Source organism: Populus trichocarpa, chromosome 16 (assembly GCF_000002775.5).
Source record: "Populus trichocarpa isolate Nisqually-1 chromosome 16, P.trichocarpa_v4.1, whole genome shotgun sequence".
In the NCBI taxonomy this organism is placed as follows: domain Eukaryota; kingdom Viridiplantae; phylum Streptophyta; class Magnoliopsida; order Malpighiales; family Salicaceae; genus Populus; species Populus trichocarpa.
In genome coordinates this window covers 3,778,359-3,801,992 of record NC_037300.2, presented here as the reverse complement: position 1 = coordinate 3,801,992, position 23,634 = coordinate 3,778,359, and the positions used below count along the sequence as shown (strand labels likewise).

Below are 23,634 nucleotides of genomic sequence, written 5' to 3'. Positions count from 1 at the left end.
ATCAAAAGAATAAAGACCAAATCAGAAACAATAATTCATCATAAACTTAGATTGAAGAATGAAATTAGAAACCAATAAAACTTTTACAAATAAGCCAAAGAAAAAAAAAAGAAATCAAAAGAATAAGAACCAAATTGAAAAAAAATAATACATTATAAATTGGAATCAAGGGACTAAATTGAAAATAGTTAAACTTTTATAAAAGAGCTAAGAACAAAATAGAAATCGAAAGAATAAAGATTGAAGTTGAAATATTAACAACAAAAATGACCAACTTGTAATTTTCAGGGAAGGATAGAGAAGAAAAAAAAAGGGTCAAATGGCGACAAATCGCTCTACCTCAACAAACACACACCTCACCAGAAGAAAGAGGAAGTGATGATGCTTCCAACAACATGGAGGAAAGGCATTTCATACCACCAAGAGGAAATCCATTCCATTAAAAAGAAGGGAAGCAAGACAGGCACGAGGCGTCGCATGCACTACCAAAAAGATGTGGGCATTGACCTTCATTATTAATATTTAATCCTTATTAAAAGATAAAAATAGTCTTGATGAACCTATTATTAATTACAAAAGAACTGAAAGTGAAAAGACCAAAAAACCCCTAAATGCATGTTTTAATTTTTTTTTATTCTAATGGTATATTTGTTAATTTAGTATTTAGAAAAATAAAAATACAAAAATACCCCTCTTAAGATAATTATTTTTAAAAACTTTTTTTTTTTTTATGTTGACCCAACCGAAGTTCGATCATGTTTTATTGGGTTAATGTCTTATTTAATTTAACTAAAAACTTAGTCTAAGTTAGGTTCCAGATCTTCAGTTTTTCAAAGTTCTAGATTTTTGGTTAAGTTTATCAACTATGATTTTTGGTTAGAAACTTTACAAGACTAAAAAGTCATAAATGGATTGAAAATTAACTACATCAAATGGAATGGGTCAAGAAATTAAAAAAAAAAAAAACATTATATGAAAACCAAGTACGTGAATATTCGCATAAGCAACAAGGAAAGGGATGGTGCAAGAAATAAAGGGAGGCAGGTCCAACCGAGGCCAAACTGCCCAACCGAACCTTCACCGGACCATCCGAGGTCAAGAGGGGAGGGGAAAGAGGAGGAAGATAGAAGAAGGAAAGGGGAAAAGGCCCAACCGAGGCTTAGAGAGGGGAGAGAAATGTTGGGGCCAACCGAACCCTCCTATAAGAAACCCTAGCCAAGCCCTCCTCCAAGCAGACCCAACTGAGCCCTCTTCATTAAGCTCAACCGAGCTTTCTCTCTTCCTCACTATCACCAAGCCACAAAAAATCTCTCAACTTATTTTCTTTGCTGGTATCATCAAAACCTTTCATTTAGATTTCTTTAAGCATGGTTCCATGTTATTATTTAAAGTTTAAGTTTGAAAAGGTAGCGAGAAAATAGTTTCTCAAAAATGCATTATTTTATGTGTGAAGACTTAATTAATTACAAGAGAAAATTAATTTTAATATATGAAGCTTCAATTCCATGGTAAAAGAAAGGATTTCTTAAACCATTTGTTTAAAATTTGAAGAATCTCATTTCTTTGGATGTTAGTTTTAAATTAATCTACTCGTATGGTAGTATATCATCATCTTAGTAGTAGTTTAGTGGGGAATTAAGGAAGATGTCAGGTATTACACGTATTTTTTTTTTTTTCTATCATTTCCCATCTCCTTCGATAACTTGTTGTGTTGGGATTACTTAAAAAAAAAAAAAATTCTGTTGACAATATTTGGTATAACAAGTTTTTGACTTTATATAATTATTTAAAATTAATTCATAGCCCAATATCTAATCTAATGTTTGAAATTGTTGGGATAGTCAACTTTTTTAGTCAATAATTTGTTTTTTAATCAAGAAGTCTAGAAATTGTTGGGATGGCCACCGCAGCTCATGCCCCAAGGCCAATGGACTTTAAAATATTCTTGTAATTTTAGAGTAAGGGCAGTGCGTACTCTCCGGATCTGATTAATATTGAAAGATAGATCATTTTGGAAATAGCAACGGTAATTCTAACTAGAAAATAATTATATAAACTAGCATTAATTTATATATTAGATATTAATTTCCAGTTTTAAAACACATGAACAATTTGTTAGAATTGATTTTATAAAAACACGCAATGGACTTTTAAGTCCAAATTAAAAGAACGCAACTCATATTTGAGGTTGAATTGAAATCATGTCGGGACTTTGTAATTCAATATGAATATTTTAATATGGGATATTAATATTTTTTTTATAAATCAATAAAAAATTATTCTTTTAAATTCAAAATAACTTTGTACATTGGACAATGGATTTATAGGCTTATGAGTTTGAATGTATGTTTGATTAATAAAAAATATTTTTTTATTAAGTCTGTATTTAATTAGTAATTTGTTTTAGTCCCTAAATTGTCTTAGTATATGAAGTAATATACATTAATTATGTGATAAAAATGAATTTGTTTATGAGTAATTCATGAACTATGAACCTTCATAAATATCTTTCATGAAATGAACATTCATTATAATTAATAAATATTTATGAATTATGAGTAATTAATATTTTGATCTGTAGTCATGTAAATAGGTGTCTTGGATGGAGGAAAATAGATTTAGAAATTTCTTGGGTCCTTTGCTCTCTTTATTATCGGTTTTTCTATAGATAAATAGGTTTCTTATTGCTCTCTTTTGAGTTTGTTAGACTTGTTTAGGAGTTACTAGTAGTCCTTGTTTAGTTTATAGCTTTTTATGATAACTAGATTAATTGTACCTTGTTCAAACTATATATTTACAGAGTAATGCAAAAGTTTATCCTAGTAACTACATACTACGAGAGTTTGCTTACAAAAAGGCTTTCAACTAATGTTATAAGCAAAAAAACTATTGTCACTTCTATAAAAAAAATAGGGATTTCGGCCAGCGTACCTGTTTGGCACTACAGCTACATGTGAGGTTGATTGTATGCCATAAGTATTGACATTTGATTAAGTTAAAAAATAGAATTTTTTTTTTTTTGAACCCACCATACTTGCAGCTCTACCTCAGGTTTAACAAAAGCAAAAAATTGATGCTTCATTGCCTGCGTTCTATCTCTATGTGCAGAGTAAATAATTCACTTTCTACTATTTATTTTTGTAAAGTGAACAGTATAGAGTAAATTATTATTCACTCTACAGCCTAACTGTGTAAAGTGAGTTTTTAATTTGCTTTGTACTATTCACTTTTAAGTGAGTTTTTAATTCACTTTGCACAGTTATTTAAAAATAAACAGCGCAAAGTGAATTAAAAACTCACTTTGCATAGTTCGGCTGAATCCATTGTTAATGGTCGGACCGGGTCCAGCCCAAACATAAATATATTGGACCGGGTCCGACCCAGTAAAAAAAACCAATTTTTTTTAAATTTTTAATTGTGTGTTATTTGAAAAACTAGTGTTTAACATTATTCAATGACACTGCATCAATTAGAAGGAAATCGTATGATGGGGTAGCATTTACAGAATTTGATCGTAATCCCAATTTTATTCCTGATGATATTTTACCTAATTTTGTTGCACGCTCAAAAAATCATGAAAACTGTAGTCCTTGTCGGATAAATTTATATAAAGTATTGTTTATTTTATGATATAATAGCAGTAGTTAAATCTATAATATTTAAATTAAAAATCATCAATATTAATATATATCTTTTTTAGTTATTTTATAACCTCAATTTGAAAAGCATTTTTAACCAAACACATTAAACTACTTTTTATTCAACCTCAATTTTAACCACAGTTTTAACCAAACATATATAAATACGAAACCAACCTCAACCAAAAATGTTTTTTATAAAACAAATTTTTTCAAACCACAACAAAAAAAAGCTATCACACTACCATACACACATATGAGGAGGTTCGAGAAAGGTGGCACGTGTAGGTGCAGGGGCGACGACGAGGATTCGAAAACATTGTTTTTTCCTCCTTTTTTTTCTCTATCCTCTCATTAGGATTTGCACTAGCTTACCCAAAATTAAAAAGTGTCATGTCATTTTGTTTTTATATCAAATTTAATCCTTATTCTTTTGATTGCTATTTTTGCTTTGGGTTCTTTTTTAATTTTTTTTAAATTTTATTTTTCGATATTGGGTTGATTGGGAATTTGGCTCGGTTATTTTTCTCGATGGAATAATCTCGGTTTTATGACTCGGGTCACGAGTTTCAAAGGTTAACTTGGGTTGACATCGGTTTGTTTTTAGATCCTTTTTTAACACTAGTTTTTTTTTTTCAATTTCATCTTTCAACACTAGGGTTTGGCAGACTTACCCGACTTTGCTAGTTTTTTAATTTTTTTTAGGTTCTTTTATTGATTGATTTTTTTTTATTTTGTCCTTCTACATTTTAATTGTTAGGAATTGAGCATCATTATTTTTTTTATTTGCTTTCTATGAGGTTATTCCAACCTCACAATCCAGATCACAAGTTTGTAATTTTTTTCTTTCTTGGCATTTGTTTTTTTAGGTCATTGTGATTTGACTGGTCAATCCAAGTTATAATTTTTTTTATTTTTTAAAAACATATTAACAACACCTTAACATTATTTTTTAACATTAAAAAAATTTCACTATGAGCCATTGGGTTCCCATCTAGTCGGAAACTAAAACATGGCACTCCATGATGAGAAATTATCATTCTGGCATTGATAATATTGCCTATAATCACCACTTATTTTCAAATGTGGTGTGCGGAATGTTGGTGCAAGGTTTACTTTTATTGGCCGACTGGCTTGGAAGTGTTCAAGCCAAGGTCCAGCAGGTGAGAAGTGCAAGTTTTTGTAGTGAAAAGGTGCATGCTTCATTGTTGTATTAATTAATTCATGTTGTAAAGCTAACTGACATTATTGTCCTAAATACGAGAGATAAAACCTTTATTATTAAAAAAAAAAAACAGATTTTCCTTTTCAGAGGTTGAACCATAATAATTAAAGAAAAGAAAAGAAATTATTGCCGTTGTAACATATATAAATCAATGAATTATGCATAAACTCCAACCATAATCAATAATTCTCGTATATTCTATGATTAAAAAAAAACAATTCTTCCGCGTATAAATTACTGATCATTAAGTAACAAATGTATCTAGAACCATAATTCTCCAAAAAGAAAAAGAAAAACATCTAGAAACACATGCCCCCTGTTTTCTTAAGGTACAGTAAGGAAAATTTGTAAAAATTGATCCCAAAGGTTCAACGCAAAACTCTTAGCAATCCATCTCGAACATGTCTGGACTCTAGAGCTATGATGAAGCTAGAAATTTTAGTTTGGAAGATTCAAATTATTATTTTTTTTATTTTTTAAGATAAAAATTAAATTTATTAAAAGAGGGGACTGAAAAAAAATAAGGAAGCTCACACCACTCTAATCAGTTCCCAGAGGTGAGCAAATGGGAAAGGAAAAACTGTGGTTGGTGAGGGTACCGGGTGACAAAACTAGCACACAATTTGAGTTGCCATTTTATTTTTTTTGGAAACCTTGAAGGACAGAATTAAGAAATAAAATAAAATATATATGTATATTTTTTTGATCAAGTCAAGAAAGCTCAGCCCTCCCAATCAAAATAAGAACCTTCTTATATGTCCAAATGCCTTGAATGTCCACTTTTCTTTATCAATACGCTTTTTTTTCACTCTCGCACCCTGGCGCGTTTAGTACGCGCCAATCTTGGGTAATGTAAGGGAATGAATTCCATATTCGAATCTCCTAGAAAAACTATTTTTATCATTCGATCTTTTAATTTTAAAGAAGTAATCTGTCATCAAAAGTTTGGTAGTGCCACACATACTATCGTTTGATTAAGAAAAAAAAGTATTTTATACGATAGGAACCATCAATTTTGCAGTTGTGCTGCAGGTTTTGTAGAAGCAGCATTTTGCTGCTTCTCGTGTGAGAAGAATCACTGAACAGTAGAGTATGCCTCCACTGTTCACATGAACAGTGGAGACATTCTTCACTGTTCCGGCCGGACCGGGTCCGGTCCAAAGCTAAAAATACATTGAACCGAGTCCGACCTAGTAAAATAAAAATAAAAAAATATATTTTTTATTTTTAATTGTGTTTTTTTAAAAAAAACTAGTGTTAAACATTATTCAATAATACTACATAAATTAAACGGAGATCGCTTGATGACGTAGCATTTGCAGAATTTGATTGCAATCTCAATTTTGTTTCTGATTATATTTTACCTGATGTTGTTGCGCTCTTAAAAAATTTATAAAAACTATAGTCTTTGTCAGATGTATTTCATACGTAATGGAATTGTAGATAGTTTAATGAAACAATATAAAATATTTTATATAAAGTATTATTTATTTCATGATGTAATAGCAATAATTAAATATACAATATTTAAATTAAAAACCATTATATATATATATATATATATATATATATAACCTCAATTTAAAAAGTATTTTTTTAACCAGACACATTAAATTATTTTTTACTCAATCTTAATTTTAACCACAGTTTTAACCAAACATATATTTTTTCAAACCAACTTTTTATAAAATAATTTTTTTTAAAACCACAACCACAACAGCAACTGCAATACAGACACACGAAACAAAATTAAACTTGTCAAGAAAAAAAAACTATTTTTCGTTGACAAAGAATTCATAATAATTACCGAAACCTTCCTCGCTACAAATCAAAGTTACAATTCGAGAGAAAAAAGAAGATTTAAAATGACCCTTAATCTGTCTTTTTTTTTTAACTCCCAGAAAGTAAACATGATTCAGCTATCATTATCCTTCCTCACGCTTTTACAAATATTTTCTAAGAAAAAAAAATTAGCTCGTAAAATTTAACCTCATTAAATGGCAAACAAGCTTCTTGAGGGCAGCGCTTGGGTGTAACATTGACATCTCTCATGTAGCAAATTTTAGATATGAAATCAGAAAAAGGTCACTTCTTTCCCTAAAAAAATTCCACAAGGGGAACCATATAGATCATGCTTTATTGATTAGGATAACGAAACCCACAAATGACAGAAATCCAACTAGGAGAAGAATAAAGAATGTGGAAAGTCTCATCACACCTAAAGGAACTAAAATATTATTATTATATATATTCAAGGAGATTATAATTTGTAATTTAGGCAAAACTAGGGGGAAAAAATCGAAAAACCGATTAAACTAAGAAAACCGGAAAAACTAACCGATTAAACCGATTAAAATTTTAAAAAACAGACTGATTCGGTTTAGTTTCGGTTTTATAAGCCTTAAACCGAAAAAATCAAACCGAATCGAACCCAAACCGAAAAAAAACCGAGCCAAACCAGTTTGAACCGGTTTTTGTCAAAAAAAACCGAACTGAACCGAACCAAAACAGGTCAGTTTGAACCAGTTTTGATTTTAAAAAAAATCGGTTTGATTACTTTTTTTTTATAAAAACTGAACCGAATCGAAAATGATCAACCCTAGGCATAACCCTCTTGCCCTTCATTTGAATGCCCCACCCATCCAAGGGTTGTAATCAAGTATTCATACAAAATTCTTATGCCTAGATGAAAGAACTTTGATGTCTTATTTTACCAATTTACTAAACAATCACAGCCTTCACAACCCATCTCACCCACAATTAATCAAAAACATTCAGCAAGATTCATTATTATTGGTTTATACAAATTAGAAACAATATTTAAATTGGTTATTTTTAAACATTCAATAATAATAATTAATTAGCATGGTCATTGCACAAAATGACGCGCATAACATAGATAAGAAATAGTTTTTTCACCACCTCAAGTGTGAACAAGATTTAGTTTTTCTGGAAAATATATATATATATATATGCCGCGTTAATAGAAATTTTTTTTTGCTGTTGTCTTTCATTGACCAGTCAAACGATTACTGTAACCACTAAGAAATCAGTGATATGATCCTAAGGTCCACAAGATGGATTCCTTAACAGTGAAATTTGGACCAACGTGCATGATATAATGAACTGATTGCATCATGAAACTAAAAGTCACCCTATAAAAGTATAAAACCATGTTATAATGATTTATTCCTCCTATATATAACAAGAGTTTAGCCTTGGAAAATACGTTTCAACCATTTCTTTCTTCTTGAAAAGAGAGAGAAAAGAGAAGGGAAAAGCCCTTGCATTTCTCATGAACTGTGGAGTCGTGTTGGGTTTCTATTGCTGGGGTTGGGAGTTCTTGACTGCCCTTCTTCTCTTCTCCGCCTCTTCTCCTTAAAAATCTTGTATCTTTCAACAACCTCTCTCTCTCTCTCTCTCTCTCTTCTTTTTTCCCTTCTCTTATCTTCTTTTTCTTTGAAAGATTTCATGGCAAATGACAAGGGTTTATTAGAATATGTTAGAAAATCAACCCCACCACCATTTTTATTGAAAACCTACATGTTGGTGGAGGATCCGGCTACCGATGAGGTGATATCATGGAACGAAGAAGGGACTGGGTTTGTGGTGTGGCAACCGGCAGAGTTTGCTCGTGATCTCTTACCAACGCTCTTCAAGCATAGCAATTTCTCTAGCTTTGTCCGGCAACTCAATACTTATGTATGTATACATGATTAATTATTGGATTTTGTAACTTTTTTTGTTATTGATCTGCATGGTATTTTATCTATTTTTTTGTTTTGTTTCTGGTTTAGTTAGTTCTTAATGAATCATCTTGTTGTTGTTTTTTTCTTTAATATTTTTCTAGGTAAATGGTCCTGTCTGACCTAACCTGCTCTGTAGTGACTTGGTCTTTAATTAAGTAATTAATTTTCATAAATTTGGACTTTAGAGCTTGGTAATTCCAAGTACGGTGAGTTAGCCAGAACTCAGAAGTTTCATCGCTTGTTCTTAAATATTTATATTTTAATATATTCTATTATAAGGAAAAACAATATGGATTTTTTCAACATAACTTAAATAAAGTACGTCATATATATATATATATATATATTAGGCTGCCCAAATATTTAAACTGGTGAACAAGGAATAAATGTAGGACATAGAGGGAGGGAGGTTAAGGAAAGGTAGATTAAAATATACAGTAAAAGTTATACAGCACCATCATGAGTATGATTGAGCTAGAAAATTTTCTATTAATTTATTCAATCTTTAATTATTTTTCAAGAAGCAGCCAATAACTTGAATGATATTAACACATTCTCCTATCTAATGTTTTCGGATTCGAATTTCTTCTTTGTTTTTTTCCTTAAAAATTAAAATCTCTAAAGACCTAAAGCAAGGACTCATCTCCTAATTAATAAAATGATTTTCAAGGCTTGTCATTTTGTTTATGCACGTTTGTTTTTCCTTCCTTAAGTCGAGGAACAGATTCCCTATGTTTCTTTCGTGTTTTATATTTTTATTTTTTATGAATAGGGTTTCCGAAAAGTTGCAACAAGCCGGTGGGAGTTTTGCAATGACATGTTTCGGAAGGGTGAAAGAGAGTTACTATGCCAAATCCGTAGAAGAAAAGCATGGTCTAGCAAGCAACAACCTATTGCACCAATTCAAGTCACAACACAAGAGTTTGAAGAAGATCAAAGATCATCATCCACTTCATCATCATCCGAATACACTACTCTGGTTGATGAAAATAAACGACTAAAGAAAGAAAATGGGGTCTTGAGCACTGAGCTTACTAGCATGAAGAGGAAGTGCAAGGAGCTTCTTGATTTAGTGGCTAAATATGCACATTTGGAGAAAGAAGAGGAAGATGAGAGGCCGAAGTTGTTTGGTGTGAGATTGGAAGCCGAGGAAGACAGGGAGAGGAAGAGAAAGAGAGCAGAGATTAGTGAAAGTGCAAGCATTTTACTATCTCAATCGTGCATATAAAACGTGTGCCATGTAGAATAATCAAGGATAGCTAAAAGTCATCGGCTACTTCACAAAAAACGAAGTAGATAGCTTAGATACGACAAAGCTTTAAGTTACATATTTTACTGCTGTGGCAGTAATGAACAAGATCTGTGCATTGTCATGTACTTCGAAGGGTGTTAAAATGGGCTCAAGCCCCCCTTATGTTAGCTACATGACTGGCTCAAGTTATACATATGTTTCTCTTCTGGTTGGAAATGTAAAATATATACAGTATATGGTTTGCCATGGTAAAGCAGTTGCTATTTGGTTTTCTTAATAATTAGCTGCATTTATCTTGCTTACACAACTTAATTGTCTCAACTCAATTAAATTAAACTTCAAAGCCATACCAGATGAAGTACATATAATTAAGCCATTCTTTTCTATTTTATTTAGAAGATGTTTTAGATAATAATAAAGATTGTTTTTAAAGAGTATTTTTCACTTGAAAATACATCAAAATAATATTTTTTTGATATCAACACATCAAAACAATCCAAAAACACACAGAAATAATTCAAGATTTTTAAAAAACATGATTGGATCACGCTCCTAAACACCCTCTAGTTTAATTTCTTCTTCGGCCGGCGCACACACATTTTTACTTGATCCTATCTAGTATCATCTATTCAACAGAAGCTATACTATTGAATTGGTAGGTTTTTCTATGAATGAAACTATATGCTTACAAGCTGTTAATGGAGGCTAGTTCATCACATTCCTCATCCATGTTTGACTTGAAAGGAAATTATTAATTGGATCCAGGTCTGGTCATCATAAGGACGAGACATTTAAACCGGCAATGTTTCCTTTTTACTGTAAGTTCATACTTTATACAACTCATGATGATTAGTTTCATGACATTATAAGCAAACTGCAATTAGATACAAGCTTTATGGTTGTAGGTCAGTCTAAACTGCTGCTTATCATGATCTGAAACTTAGAGATCAAAGTTCGATTACAAATCATTTTCCATTGATGTCATTGCGTCCCAAATCAATTAGGAAAGTTGCAACTTGCGTGGGTCTTACCATCTGATTTGACATGTCTTATTGGGAGATTGAAAAACTACAACCTCCCAAAAAAAGAAGAAAAAGGAAGGTCAGAAACGTTCATGGCCGATAAAATTTTTCTCATCACCAAATTAATAGATTACAAGTCTAATATTAAACAGGAAGGGGAAAAAATGTTCAACAAGTGTCCTTCCCTTTTATCGTTTTATTACAATTGAAAAAGCAACTAAAAGAATTTCTAATCAATTAACTAAATTATTTAGAATATTCATAAAAATCGATTTAAAATTAACTGAGTCCAATGGGTTTAAAAATTTATTAGAAAAATTTTTAGCTTTGATTTCGGATTAAAATTTTAAAAATAAAAAAAATAACCCGAATCAAACCGAACCAAATAAAAAAAAAACCAATTATTGTTTAAAAACTCATGAAATCAAAACTTGTTAAAAATAACCCAACATATACAAGACCCATTAATTCAAATCAAACTTCTTCAATTTTAACAAATGTAAAACTGAACCAATCAATTTAGCTTTTTCATTCAATTTTTTTTAATTTAAAGTTTTGAAAAGACAAAAATCTTTTTCTATTAGATTTACTAATTCAAACGGAATTAAATGTTTCAACTGACGCTCACTGAAAACAACGTAGTTGTAGTAAACTCTCAAATAAACACATCTATCAATACTTGATTCCACAAGGGACAGGGGACAAAGGACAAAGCACTAACTCGACAAAACTTATAAGCTAATTAATTTTCGGAAGAAAATCTCACAATGGTTTGGAAAATTGATATTGCACAGCATGGTTTGTCGGCAACAACGTCAAACTTTGAACCATGAATGTTACAGCATTTTAATTCCTGATCCTGAAAAATGTTGCACAATATTGACAATGAATTAATTACAAAATATATTGAAATTAATGGACAATAGTTATATAGAGATAAAAATATTTTATAGGGAAGCCCTAGGCGGTTGGCCAACTCGCATTCTACCGAATTACAGTTTCATTACTGATGGAATTTGTCAAGAAAGACCTAACCCGACATTCAAATAAGTCACCAAATTAACTGATCGATCGGAAATATTAAATATTGTAGTAATTGTAATTAATACAACAAACATTAAAGTTGGCTAAGAGATTTCAACTGACAAAAAAAAAACACAGAATTAAATAGTCGCCTGTATAAAACTTGTACAATTTATGAACTAGCTATGGAAGTTCTGTTCAAGAAACTGGTATATATCGCTCTCTTTGCTTGTATGTGGGGTCTGTAAAATGATGTATTACTTTTGGTATTTGTCCCTTTCCCCTCGATGAACTTTCTCCACTAATTCTAGATCATGAACCAAGCAGACAACAATGTCAAAATAATTTGCAAGTTCCAATTCAGTGGCTTCTTACTTTCACACAGTGAATTCAAGGTGCTCTCACTTTCAATGAAGAAATGATACCACAATCGACATATAAAAATCAAATAAAAATAAATTATGAAAATCAATTTCTAATCAATTATATTAAAAAATTAAATTAAAAATAAAATTGCTTGAGTCAACCAATGTCAACCCACCAAACTCACAATACAAGTCACGAGATTGTGATGACCGCACAGAAAGCAAATAAAAAATAATAATTAAACTTAATTTCCAACTAATTCAATGTTGAAGGATAAAATAAAATAAAAAATCAATAAAAAAGAACGAAACAAAACAATTTGAGTCAGCATGCCTAACCTATTAAACACATCACCTGGGTCATGAAACCGGGATAACTTTAAAAAAATAAAATTTAAAAAATTAAGAAACTCTATTTTCAACAAATCTAATATTTAAGATTGAAATTGAGATAAAAATAAATAAATTCTTATGACCAAGATAACTTCTTAGAAAACAAATTGAAAAAAAAAATTATGAAACTCAATTTCCAAATAACCTAACATTAAAAGAAGAAATTGTAAAGAAAAAAATTAAATAGTAAAAGAAATTGAGTTGTTGGAGGGTGAAATTGAAAAAAAAATATTTAATTAAAAAAATAAACAAAGTCAACTCGGGTCAACTTGATAAACCTATCATAACCTGAGTTATGAAATCATGGATAACTCCATGAAAGCAAAAAAAAATAAAAATACGAAGCTCAATTTAAAAAATATTCAATTAAATTATAACCTAAAAAAATTAAACAAAGTCAACTCAGGTGAATGTTAATGATGAAATCGAAAAAAATCAATTACAATAAACGATCCTAAAAAAACAATTTGAGTTAATCTGGATTAATTTGTTAAACTTGTGACCTAAATCATGAAATCGAGATCAATTTATAGATAAAAAATTATGAAGCCCTACTTTCAACAGATTTAGTATTGAACATTAAAATCGAGGAAAAAAAATTAAATCCATGAGAACAATATAACCCATTAAAAAAAAATAAAAAAATTACAAAACTCAATCCTCAAAGCAACATAATATAATATTAAAAGATAAAATAAATTAATAAATTAATGAAATAAAAAAATTGAATTGTTGAAATTATTACAATTAACAGTGTTTTATAGATTTGACTACTATAATTTAGGCACACACTTTGATATGAGAAATTAACCACACTGCCAGAAATTTTCTTAGTTTTTTGTTAATTAATACGAGTCCGTTGCCTCTCCATGTCTTCAGAAAGCGTAATATACACCTCATATAATTAACATTGAAGAAAAAAAATCTGTTTCCCTTTCTGTGTTTTTCTTTATATAGTTTTGCTTGTCAGTTACAGCAAAACCAACGCTTTAATTGGTCACGGTATCAACCAATGAGTGAAGAAAACGTGATCATATTTTACGATTATTGTTTAACAGGCATGTATTTATTTCGTGTGCCTGTTATTTATTTTGTGTGCCATTAGTGAGTAAAAAAAACCAAAAAACTGATTAAATCAAGAAAACTAGAAAAAAAATAACCGAAAAACTGAACCGTGAAAAAAAACCGATTAAACCAATTAAAATTTTAAAAAACCGACCGGTTCGGTTCGGTTTTATAAGCCTGAAACCGAAAAACCGAACCAAACCTGAAAAAACCGGAAAAAAAATACCGAGCCAAACCGAAAAAACCGAGCCAAACCGAAAAAACCAAACCAAAACTGAGTCAAACCAAAAAAACTGAGCCAAACCAGTTTGAACCGGTTTTTGTCCTAAAAAACCGAACCAAACCAAAACCAATCGGTTTGAACTGGTTTAGATTTTTTAAAAAAAAATTTTAGTTTGTTTATTATTTTTTTATAAAAATCAAACTGAAAATGATTGTTTTTTGAAAAAAAATCACTAAAAATAAATATAAAAAAATATAAAAGTGGGGCGGACTTTATAACAAATTGCCAACTTAGGCTTCACAACATGCTAAAAGAATTCTAGACACCCGGGCATAGCTTAAGCGGATGTATTTGAGAGTGAGAATGTATTGGAGAGTTTGATAGAATATGTTTTGTTTAAAAATATATTAAAATAATATTATTTTTATTTTTAAAATTTATTTTTGATATTAATATATTAAAATGATAAAAAAATACTAAATAATTAATTTAAAATAAAAAAATATTAATTTTAATAAAAATAGGTTAAACTTTAATTGGAAACGGAGTCAAAATCCAACTGTTAAGGCCAAGATAAAGTGGCTGGAAACAAAAAAAAAAATTCATAGCTCGGGCTTGGCTTAAGTAGCTAAAAGCAAAAAATCAATTTTTTACATCCAAGCGACTGGAATCTTAACCGCCTGGACTCAGACCAAGCTGCTAAAGTTCCAGCCGCTTGGGCTATGCTCAAGGGGCTGGAAGTTTTTCAACCTGTTGCCAAGCCCAAGCTGGCAATTTTGACCCAAACCAGTAGCCTACGTCCGCCCGACTTTTATAGTTTTTTTTCTATAGTTTTTCTATGAACCCTCTTTTTTTCTACGTAATGGCACACAAAATAAATGACGGGCATGCAAAATAACTAAAGAACTGGTTTTCACAATCACTGGCAGTTAGTACAGTTAGAAGACGAGGTAGTGCCACCCTACAGTAACAGCTAGGTTACTACACGTCTTCACAGGTAATTTAACCATTGAAGGGTCACCGAATCATAGAGAGGACTTCGTTTTGCAAGCACAGTACCAGAGGACTGATCTAGTCCATTATCAGCTGTGGAGGTTCGAGATCCATAGTGGTTTTTCTACGAACATCGATCACAGATTCTAATGACAGCATAAGAAGCATTTATCAGGGCTTCGCCGAGCAGCTTTATCGATAGTTTAGTTCTATTCTGAAAACCAAAACCACTACTTTGAGGACGAAATGCCAGTTATATACATCCTGAGACAAGTCCATGATGAATCATGAGGAGCATATGATTGAAAAAAATATTGATTTTCAAAGATAAAAACTTCTCAAGAAATACGAAGTTGGTTAGAATTCGATTCATAACACACAAACCTTTCAAAGATAAAATGTGCAGTTGCTTGTTGCGTGATCATGTCATGGGAGAAGGAGAGGGATTTGGGGAATACAAGGGAAAAGGTAAGGAGGGGAGAAAAAGATAATAATAATAATAATAAAAAACAATTCAACTTGTTAAGTCAGTGACTTGTGAACTTATTGTTAAGTTAGTGACTTGTAAACTTATTAAGATAATCACCCGAATCATGAGATCAGAATAACTCATAAAAAAAAAAATCCATTTTTTAACCAACTCAGAATTAAAATATGAAATAAAAAAAATAATTAGAAAAAAAAACAACTCAAATCAACCGGAACTTATTAAACTCATGACTTTGATAATGATTTTAGTAATGATAAGCTTACAGAAAACAAATAAAAAAAAATATGAATATACACTTCCTACAAATCTAGCAAATCTAGCATTGAAGATTAAAAAATAAAAACTAAATCTATAAAATTAATATATAATTCAACAAAAAGAAAATAAAAAAAAATTACAAAATATAATTCCTAAACTAACCTAATATTGAAGGATTAGAATAAAAAAATTCTAATAAATAAATGATGTTTTGTGGGCGTGCAAAAAATGTCATTTTTCCCTCCTGAGTCCTCGATAATAAAATTCTGCGCATCCAAGTTTCCAACTTTATGGCACAAATTTAATTTACATATTATGAAACTTCGTGTAGTACATCTTCAGAAATTCTACATATAATTAATGTACATATACATTAGTATTTTCCTTTGTATATTTTCTGGAACGTATAACAAACCTGCTGAAAAGAAGTAGAAGCCTCATCTCAAAAGGAAAAGAGGAAACTTTTCCTTGGATTTGCCACACTGAAATCTTCCAAATATCTGCATTTTTCACAGGTTACAAGGAACCTCTGGCTGTCTCAGGGATCTGATGCTAAAATCTCCCTAATTTCTGCTCCTTCTTTTCCCGATTAAAAGGAAAATATGTCTTTTGGTAAAATGCGGAATGAAAGGGGAGACACCATCACTCCTCTGGCCGAAAGAAGCTATAAGTTGAACTGGTCTCAGTCTTTGTGACCTGCATCACAACATTTAAGGCTTTAATGAAGCAAGTGCACAGGCAACAATAAATCATGGTAGAGCTTTACTATATACTGACTATTAAGTTCATTAAAGAAGTAATGATTTGAGTTCAACATAATCCGTGCTCTCCAACTCCTAGTACTGATGACAGGTGAGGTTGTTGATTAGTGTTAGTGTATATTTAAACTATAGATGAGCACCCTGTCATATGATTCCGTGGTCCAAGAAAATCTCACTGCTTTAATGCATCCCATGACATGTGAAACTACATTACCAATTTTTTTGGGATCAAATTTCTGACAAGATATTAGTTTAGGTGATGTTTCTCTGGTATTCTACACGGATGGATCATCTCACTCAAGGAGACTGCAATTTTCCAGATCTGTGAAACTGATTCATGATTGCTCATAAATTAGTAGCAAGTTGTTATAAGAACTTATCTTCCAAGTGTCTTTTTATAAAAAAAACAATTTGCACTCTAGCAAAAAAACCGGTAAACTAAGGGATATTGACAAAGCTTTAAGCAAGAATAAACCAGAGAAACCGGTAAAATTTGTACAAGAAAAGCAGAGAATTACAGTTAAGAAAAAAAAAGAGAGAAATATTGACAAGCTTTAAGCAAGAATAAACCGACCTCAGGATTTCGAGAAAGTCCAGTAGGAAGAGCAGGAACAAGAGATGTCCAAAGAATGGGGTCAACTAAGGGATCGATTGTGTTGTAGTTGGTCAGAAGAGGAGCAGACAAGAAAGGAGTCGATGGGTACACATTTCTTTGAAGAGACAATCCCCCAGTTATTCCTAATGTAGCTCCCAGCCTCTCACTACAGCCATCATGACTTGTGGACTTCTCTACTGCTTTGCCACGGTCCATTTTGTTGACAGTATTTTTGTTTTCATTCTCATCATTTTCAGTGCTGGTTTCTTGCTTTTTTGATGCCTTCTCTTGTAAGCTCTTGTAAGCAGCTGATTGTGACAAAATGCTCAAGGCAGATATTGTAGAACGTGTATGCCCTTTTCCTTCAACAGATAAGCCTAAATGAGGCATCTGGTATGGCTGGGTACACTTTACTTCTCGTTCTGACGTTTTAAGTTCACTGCCAATGTCGTCAGGACAGCCATGTTTAGTATCTTCTGATGACTTCATGATGGATTCCACTTGACGAGTGCTGTGGGAATTCCACCATTTAATATAGCCTGTCAGATCTATCTTTCTCTCAATACAAAAACTGCCACCATATTCACTTTCGGCTGCGTGATCATCACCTGCACCTTATAATAAAATATTTCCCTTAGATAGTCGGCAGTAATTCTGGAGGTAACCAATTTATTGTCAAAAGCTGATGTTTGTGAGGCAACATGACACTGCAGAATTCTTTAATACAATTTGGTGATCTTGATTAATGGTAAAAAGAGAATCGGTGAATTAAGAAAATCAGACCTTACCATAGTTTACACTACTGCAGTATTCAGATCCAGGCATACGACTACAAGATGAGTCCCATCGACTGCATTGTGAAAGCCAAAAATGCAGAAGAAAAGCAGAAACAAAAAATTGTTAATATTTTACACTTATTTTAAAAGACAATCAAAATACCTAAAAAGAAAGCTTTGGGGAGGATCAAACAGGTACCATAAATGAACAGATACTTTGCAGACAAAAAATGTAGAATGGCTCCAGTAATTTACCTAGATAGTGCACGGTACTTCGAGAGCCCTCTTGAAAAACCACTGCTCTTTCTGCAGAAAACATCCACCATTGGAAACAGCATGATTACAATAAACAGTACATTTTTCAGACTCGATACTTACCTCCGAAGAGATGCCAGATACTCTTCCCTTGAGACATTTTGCATTTCTTCAAGATCTCTCTTATAATCAGTAACCTGCAGGACACAGTAATGAAACCTAATCAGTTAACAGATAAAGATGAATGAGCTCTGTGCAACAAATGAAGAAAGGTCCAAGTGGAGTATTTATCTCACTGGAAAATTAATGAGCGTTCCAGGGCCCCAATATTTTAAAGCAGCAAGATCGTATGCCCTAGCTGCAGCTTCCTCATCATCATATGCCCCTGCAAATGGGTAGAACTTAATAAATCCAACAAATATGAAGAACACAACCATAAGCATATTTCATGAAAGAAATAGTATAAAGCCAGTAACATATACCCAAGTATACTGGAAGAACACGCCAAGCCACCCATTCCATGCACAATAACAAGAAAAAACCAGTGTCAGCTTGCACAGTATACCCATGACTGCATTGCAAAGATAGAGGAGGGAAGGGGGGGGGGGGGTGAGGGGTAGAGACCTTGCTTTCCCTTCTTATTCTGATTCTGGTTCCATGTACTCTTATCCCAAAGATGAGCTTCATATCGACCAGTCCATCTATGCCTATTGACCAAAACAAACAATAAAAATGCGATCCACGCATCAAATCACATTTATGTGTTGCTGATGATTACTTTTAAATTATCAATGCACTTAAAAAAGATTCTAGAGATCAATTATAGAAAATACTACAAACTACAAGTTAGGGATAAGTTAAGTTAGAAAAGTTCTAAAGAAATCAAACAAACACTAGGAATGTTCTAGGAAAAAAAAAGTGCTTATCCACAATTCAAATAACTCTAGAATTTTCTAGTGTATTGGCTGAATTTCTAGCAAGTTCTATGGCTGCAAATTTCATCTAGATTGTTCCATACAGGTTGGTTAACAGGGCTATAAATAGTCATGCAACCATCACTTGTAAGGCAGGCCAAAAAAACTATGCTAAGTTTAAAACCTTTGTTCTAAAACTCTCCTTCTTGTACTATATTTCCTATCAACAAAGTTTTTGCTTGTGTATCCCACATTCTTCAACCATTTCCATACTATAAACTAAGTCCTTCTTTTACTAAACTACTACAACTAAAACCCTTAACTATCAAACTACTTTCCTTTCAATCCCTAATCACTAAAACCTCTAAACTACCTCATAAACTACTATCATTCTCTAACAATTACCCTTAAACAGTAACCACCCCATACACTATTGTTATCTTCCTCAAATCACAAAGTTACAAGCTTCTAAAAATGAGCCAACTTCTTATTTATATCACTTAAACAAAAACAAAAACTCCTTTTCTTTTCCAGGACCCAATTCTACTACATTGATCCACAAAAACACTCATTTACACATATCATCAAACACGTAATCCACATAGCACAAACAACTAGCTTTCTAACTTCCATTTCATCCATACACAATCACACCTCACAACACACTAATTTATACAAAACATAAAAAGCTCCAAACTTTAAACCTAAACCTTAAATAAGAATATTGTACAAACGTATACAGGTACAAATACACCCAACAATACGTATATTTATACCTGGTGACACCACGGTAAATAGAGCTACGTTTACCAGCAGTGCAAGGAGGCATCTTGCTAATACGTTCTTTTGCAGTGCATCCTCTCTCTTTCTTTGGCTTCTTTAGTCCTCTGTACAGTAATAACTGATCGTTCGCTATCACTGCCGCCTCTGAACTCTCTCCACCACCACCTCCGCTGCTTCCGCCACCACATCCAACGCCGCCGATTTCTGGTTTCAGGACCGGATGAGAGGAAGAAGACGCCATGATTTGATCCAAAAAAAAAAAAACCAAATTGAGAGTTGCAAAGGAAGCACCTTTTTGACTGCTGGTTTTTCCCTGAAGTAGCGAGGGGTGAGGGTGAAATGACGGGAATGTCCTTGATCGGTTTGGAAATGACGATGTTATTTTGGGGCTGTTGCAGGGTGAAACGCATAACGGTTAGGAGGGGATGAGGGGTAATATGGTAACTTAATGGTTTTTGAAAGAGCATGGATGCTTGCTGGGGTATGAGGAGACCAACTGCCACTTGTCTAGTTTTGGAGGTGCTTCATGTCATAATCGAAGACGACGTCGTCGTTGTAATTATCGCATTGGTTGAATTGCTTGTTTTCTTCTGCCTGCTTTTTATTGGGTGACTTGGCAAGCAAAATGGGCACCAGCTTGATAGATGTCTTTTACTTTGGATACTGAGTTTTTTTTTTTTAACTTTAAAGAGAAAATTACCGTGATACTTTTGTTTGGTATTGTGGTAGCTGTTGTGATTTTGATTTGATTTGAAAAAAGTTATTTTATAAAAAGTATTTTAGTTGCGGTTGGTTTGAAAAAATAAGTGTTTGGTTAAAACTGTGGTTGGAATTTAGGTTGAACAAAAAGTATAAGAATGCTTTTGAAATTGAGGTTATTAAATAATTTAAAATATATATATATTAATATTGATGGTTTTTAATTTAAATATTGTAGATTTAATTATTGCTATAACATCATGAAATAAATAATACTTTATATAAAGTATTATTTATTATTCCATTAAACCATCTACAATTCTATTACGTACAAAATTCATCCGGTAAGAACTACAGTTTCCATAATTTTTTGAGCGTGTAATAAAATTAGATAAAATATTATCAGGAATAAAATTGATTTGATATTACAGTGCGAGTGAATTTAATTCACTCTACACTAGTTTTTCAGGAAAAAAAATATTATTTACATGACAATGCGAATGAAATTAATTCACTCTAAACTAGTTTTTTTTTTAAATTGTACAAAAAATAAACACACTGAATGAAAAAAAAAAAAAACATGTTCACGTGAACAGTGCAAGTGATTTGCACTGTTCCATGAGACGCTGATGGAAAAGCAGCCAGGAGCAGCTTCACCAAAATCACGTGCAAAACGTGAATTATCATAGGCCCCACCACAAATAAATTGTGTTTTTTACATAACCAAACATAATGTTTGCTGTGTTTGCTTCAAACGTAGAAGCAACCACGGAAACAAACGGCTATATATAGTTCTTTTTAATGTTGTTTTTATTTTTTAAGAAATTTATTTACCTTACATTAATAAAAAATATCAATTTATTTACAGGATTGTTATTATATTATATATATTAACTAAAAAACCCTTGTTGCATTAAAACAATGAAAATTAAAGAAAAATAAACATTTTCCTTTTTTATGAAGATTTTGATAAGTCTATTTTGAAAGAAATTGATGCAATTTGTGAGCATAAGTACGTTGTGAAAGTGGAGAAAGAAATTTTGAATATGAGTTTTTGCAAGGTTTGAAGTGAAAGGGAAGAGAGGATAGAAGAGAAGAGAAGAGAAGAGAGAGGCAAAAATGTTATATTTTATTCACTTGCTCTGAATTTTTAGTCTTACCACCACTACCACCATTAACAAAAACTCAAAAGAATACACACGGGGCTTGTAGCTCAGTGGCCTTGGCAGGCTTTGCCCTGCCTGAGTGCCCTGGTTCGAGCCCTCGTGTGTACCTAGCACGTGAGGGTTTAACTGCTGTGGTCCATCGTGGACTTGTTCCGCCCCCCTCCCGGGTTTGATCCTCTCTGTGCACGCCTGTCACCCCCGCAGTGCCTTACCTGCTCCTGGGCTTGCAGGATGTCCAGTGGGCCGTGGGGAATAGTCGTGGTGCGCGTAAGCTGGGCCGGACACCCCACGTGAATCAAAAAAAAAAAAACTCAAAAGAATCCATCTTGAAAATAGAGAGAAGACACAATATGAACAACCAACCTGAATCTGAAACCACCATTACCACTGAAGGCTTCGATGTTCAATAAGATTGCTTGCTATATTATGACCACAATGACCACGTCCTTGTCTCTTTTTCTTGTTGATCATGCTTGTTATAAACCTCCATCAAACTTACAAGTCAAATTTGAACAATTCATGTAGGGATTCATCATAAACCATTCATTCCTGTAACAAAATTATCAAGAACAAACACAGCGTGTTGAGGAGAGTCCAGGCTTAACTTTGACTCAGTCTTGATCCTGGAAACAAATTCTTTGACATGGGGTTTTTGTGCTTCAACCAAAGAATTCATCCAACCAGCGTCGACAAGGAAATGGTGTGATGCATTAGAGCCATTGAAGAATTGATTTGGTAAGTATGGGTGGGTTTCAGAAGAGAAAAAGAAGAGCTTCTAGTAGGACAGACTCAGCAAAATCATGATGAGAAGTGCAAATTTGGATTGAAGTGAATAAACAAAATCGATTAGGATTGTGTTTTTGGTGAGAAGAGAGAGAGATCTTGTTTTACGTTTAATTTCTTTCAACTGATTTGTCTAATGTATTATATACGAGCATATTTGATTATTTTTTATCCAAATTTAGAGATTATTTTGAACAAAGATATAAAATGTAATTTCTAAAAAAATAGAGGTAAACTAAAAAAAGTGACTATATATGAAGGTAATTTTCCTTTAATAAAACCAAATTACAAGGTTGATTCGACTAATTTAATTATAAGCCCAAGTTTCTACCATTTGAAATATGCTTAAGGTCTCGAGTGGTCTAGGTCCTCGATCAACCCACCAGACCGAATTTTATATAAACACACTTTAAATTTATGGATTGAATAAGCGCTTAGAAACACCTAATGTGCACTAATGACCATCTGCCAACCCTGAGGAGGGAGAGGTCTAGATAATAAAAGCGTTTGATTTTAAGCAAGGTCCATTAACTCCGGCCAGCAATTTTGAAGTTCCCTGTGTACGAACTGGCTCTGTAAAGGCTATCTTAACGAGATTGTCAAGTGAGTGGACATTGTTACAAGTATTCATGCACATCCAACAACAGCCTCTTTCTGTGTTTTTTCCCCCCTCAATGAGCTAGGAACCTTGAGGAACACGTGTATGTTTGTTTCCTGGAAAATTCCACTTGAGATCCACCGTCAAAATAGTGTCTCTCTCTTCACAAGCATGGGGACCCTTCATTCAATTCTACGACTTGATTGATCCCACACGATCTTTTACTCCTAGATCTTGTTTCTGTTAGGTCAACATGCTTGTCCATACCTCAAATGGATTATACTAGATGGTAAGAAGTGATAATTATTTGGGATCTAAGATTGAGTCTTGCATAAATTTTTGGTTAAATAATATATATATTACTAGAAAATTGAAAAAATACCAATAAAATAAAATTGAAAAATACCAATAAAAAATACCATCATCAAAAACTTGATTCTTGAGATTTTCTATTCTATTAGCGTTGGAAATAATATTATATTAGTATTCCGTTAGTGTTTTTAATTTTTTTTTATATTATGATTCCCGAATCAATAATTACTCATAATAAACTCATAACCACACAAAAAAATATCCCTAAAAAACAAAAAACAAAACTAATAAAGATT

At 32.3% G+C, this 23,634-nt stretch overlaps 2 protein-coding genes across 5 annotated transcripts; one reads left to right on the top strand and one right to left on the bottom strand.

Annotated features, from left to right (window-relative positions):
* The first annotated feature begins 8,056 nt into the window (after nt 1-8,056).
* On the top strand, nt 8,057-10,144 carry LOC7468987 (heat stress transcription factor B-3). The gene is made up of 2 exons (XM_002323284.4): nt 8,057-8,565; nt 9,385-10,144. Exons 1-2 carry the CDS (start codon nt 8,335-8,337, stop codon nt 9,838-9,840), a joined length of 687 nt encoding a protein of 228 aa, XP_002323320.3. The 5' UTR covers nt 8,057-8,334; the 3' UTR covers nt 9,841-10,144.
* A 5,772-nt stretch (nt 10,145-15,916) lies between these two features.
* On the bottom strand, nt 15,917-22,547 carry LOC7484017 (AP2-like ethylene-responsive transcription factor At2g41710). 4 transcript variants are annotated; one of them, XM_052448175.1, is made up of 11 exons: nt 22,009-22,547; nt 20,072-20,169; nt 19,774-19,984; nt 18,708-18,790; nt 18,566-18,574; nt 18,380-18,468; nt 18,207-18,280; nt 18,084-18,134; nt 17,841-17,902; nt 17,032-17,666; nt 15,917-16,392 (listed from the first exon to the last, which is right to left on the bottom strand). In XM_052448175.1, the coding sequence occupies exons 3-11, from the start codon at nt 19,824-19,826 to the stop codon at nt 16,339-16,341; spliced, it is 1,110 nt and encodes a 369-aa protein (XP_052304135.1). In that variant the 5' UTR covers nt 19,827-19,984; nt 20,072-20,169; nt 22,009-22,547; the 3' UTR covers nt 15,917-16,338. The 4 variants fall into 4 exon arrangements, with proteins under 4 accessions (XP_052304135.1, XP_052304136.1, XP_024443950.2 ...); XM_052448176.1 differs by lacking the exon at nt 22,009-22,547 and having other exon boundaries at nt 20,072-20,379; XM_024588182.2 differs by lacking the exons at nt 20,072-20,169; nt 22,009-22,547 and having other exon boundaries at nt 19,774-20,065.
* Nucleotides 22,548-23,634: the final 1,087 nt, after the last annotated feature.

What these genes read in the sequence shown, in the direction of transcription:
- LOC7484017 (XM_024588182.2), bottom strand. Translation starts at nt 20,021, where the DNA reads ATGGCGTCTTCTTCCTCTCATCCGGTCCTGAAACCAGAAATCGGCGGC. An exon ending in CTGCAGTAGTGTAAACTATG is followed by an intron (nt 17,667 to 17,840) that starts GTAAGGTCTGAT and finishes TTTTATTATAAG; the next exon opens with GTGCAGGTGATGATCACGCA. An exon ending in GACTTTCTCGAAATCCTGAG is followed by an intron (nt 16,393 to 17,031) that starts GTCGGTTTATTC and finishes GTTGTGATGCAG; the next exon opens with GTCACAAAGACTGAGACCAG.
- LOC7468987 (XM_002323284.4), top strand. Translation starts at nt 8,335, where the DNA reads ATGGCAAATGACAAGGGTTTATTAGAATATGTTAGAAAATCAACCCCA. An exon ending in TCCGGCAACTCAATACTTAT is followed by an intron (nt 8,566 to 9,384) that starts GTATGTATACAT and finishes TTTTATGAATAG; the next exon opens with GGTTTCCGAAAAGTTGCAAC.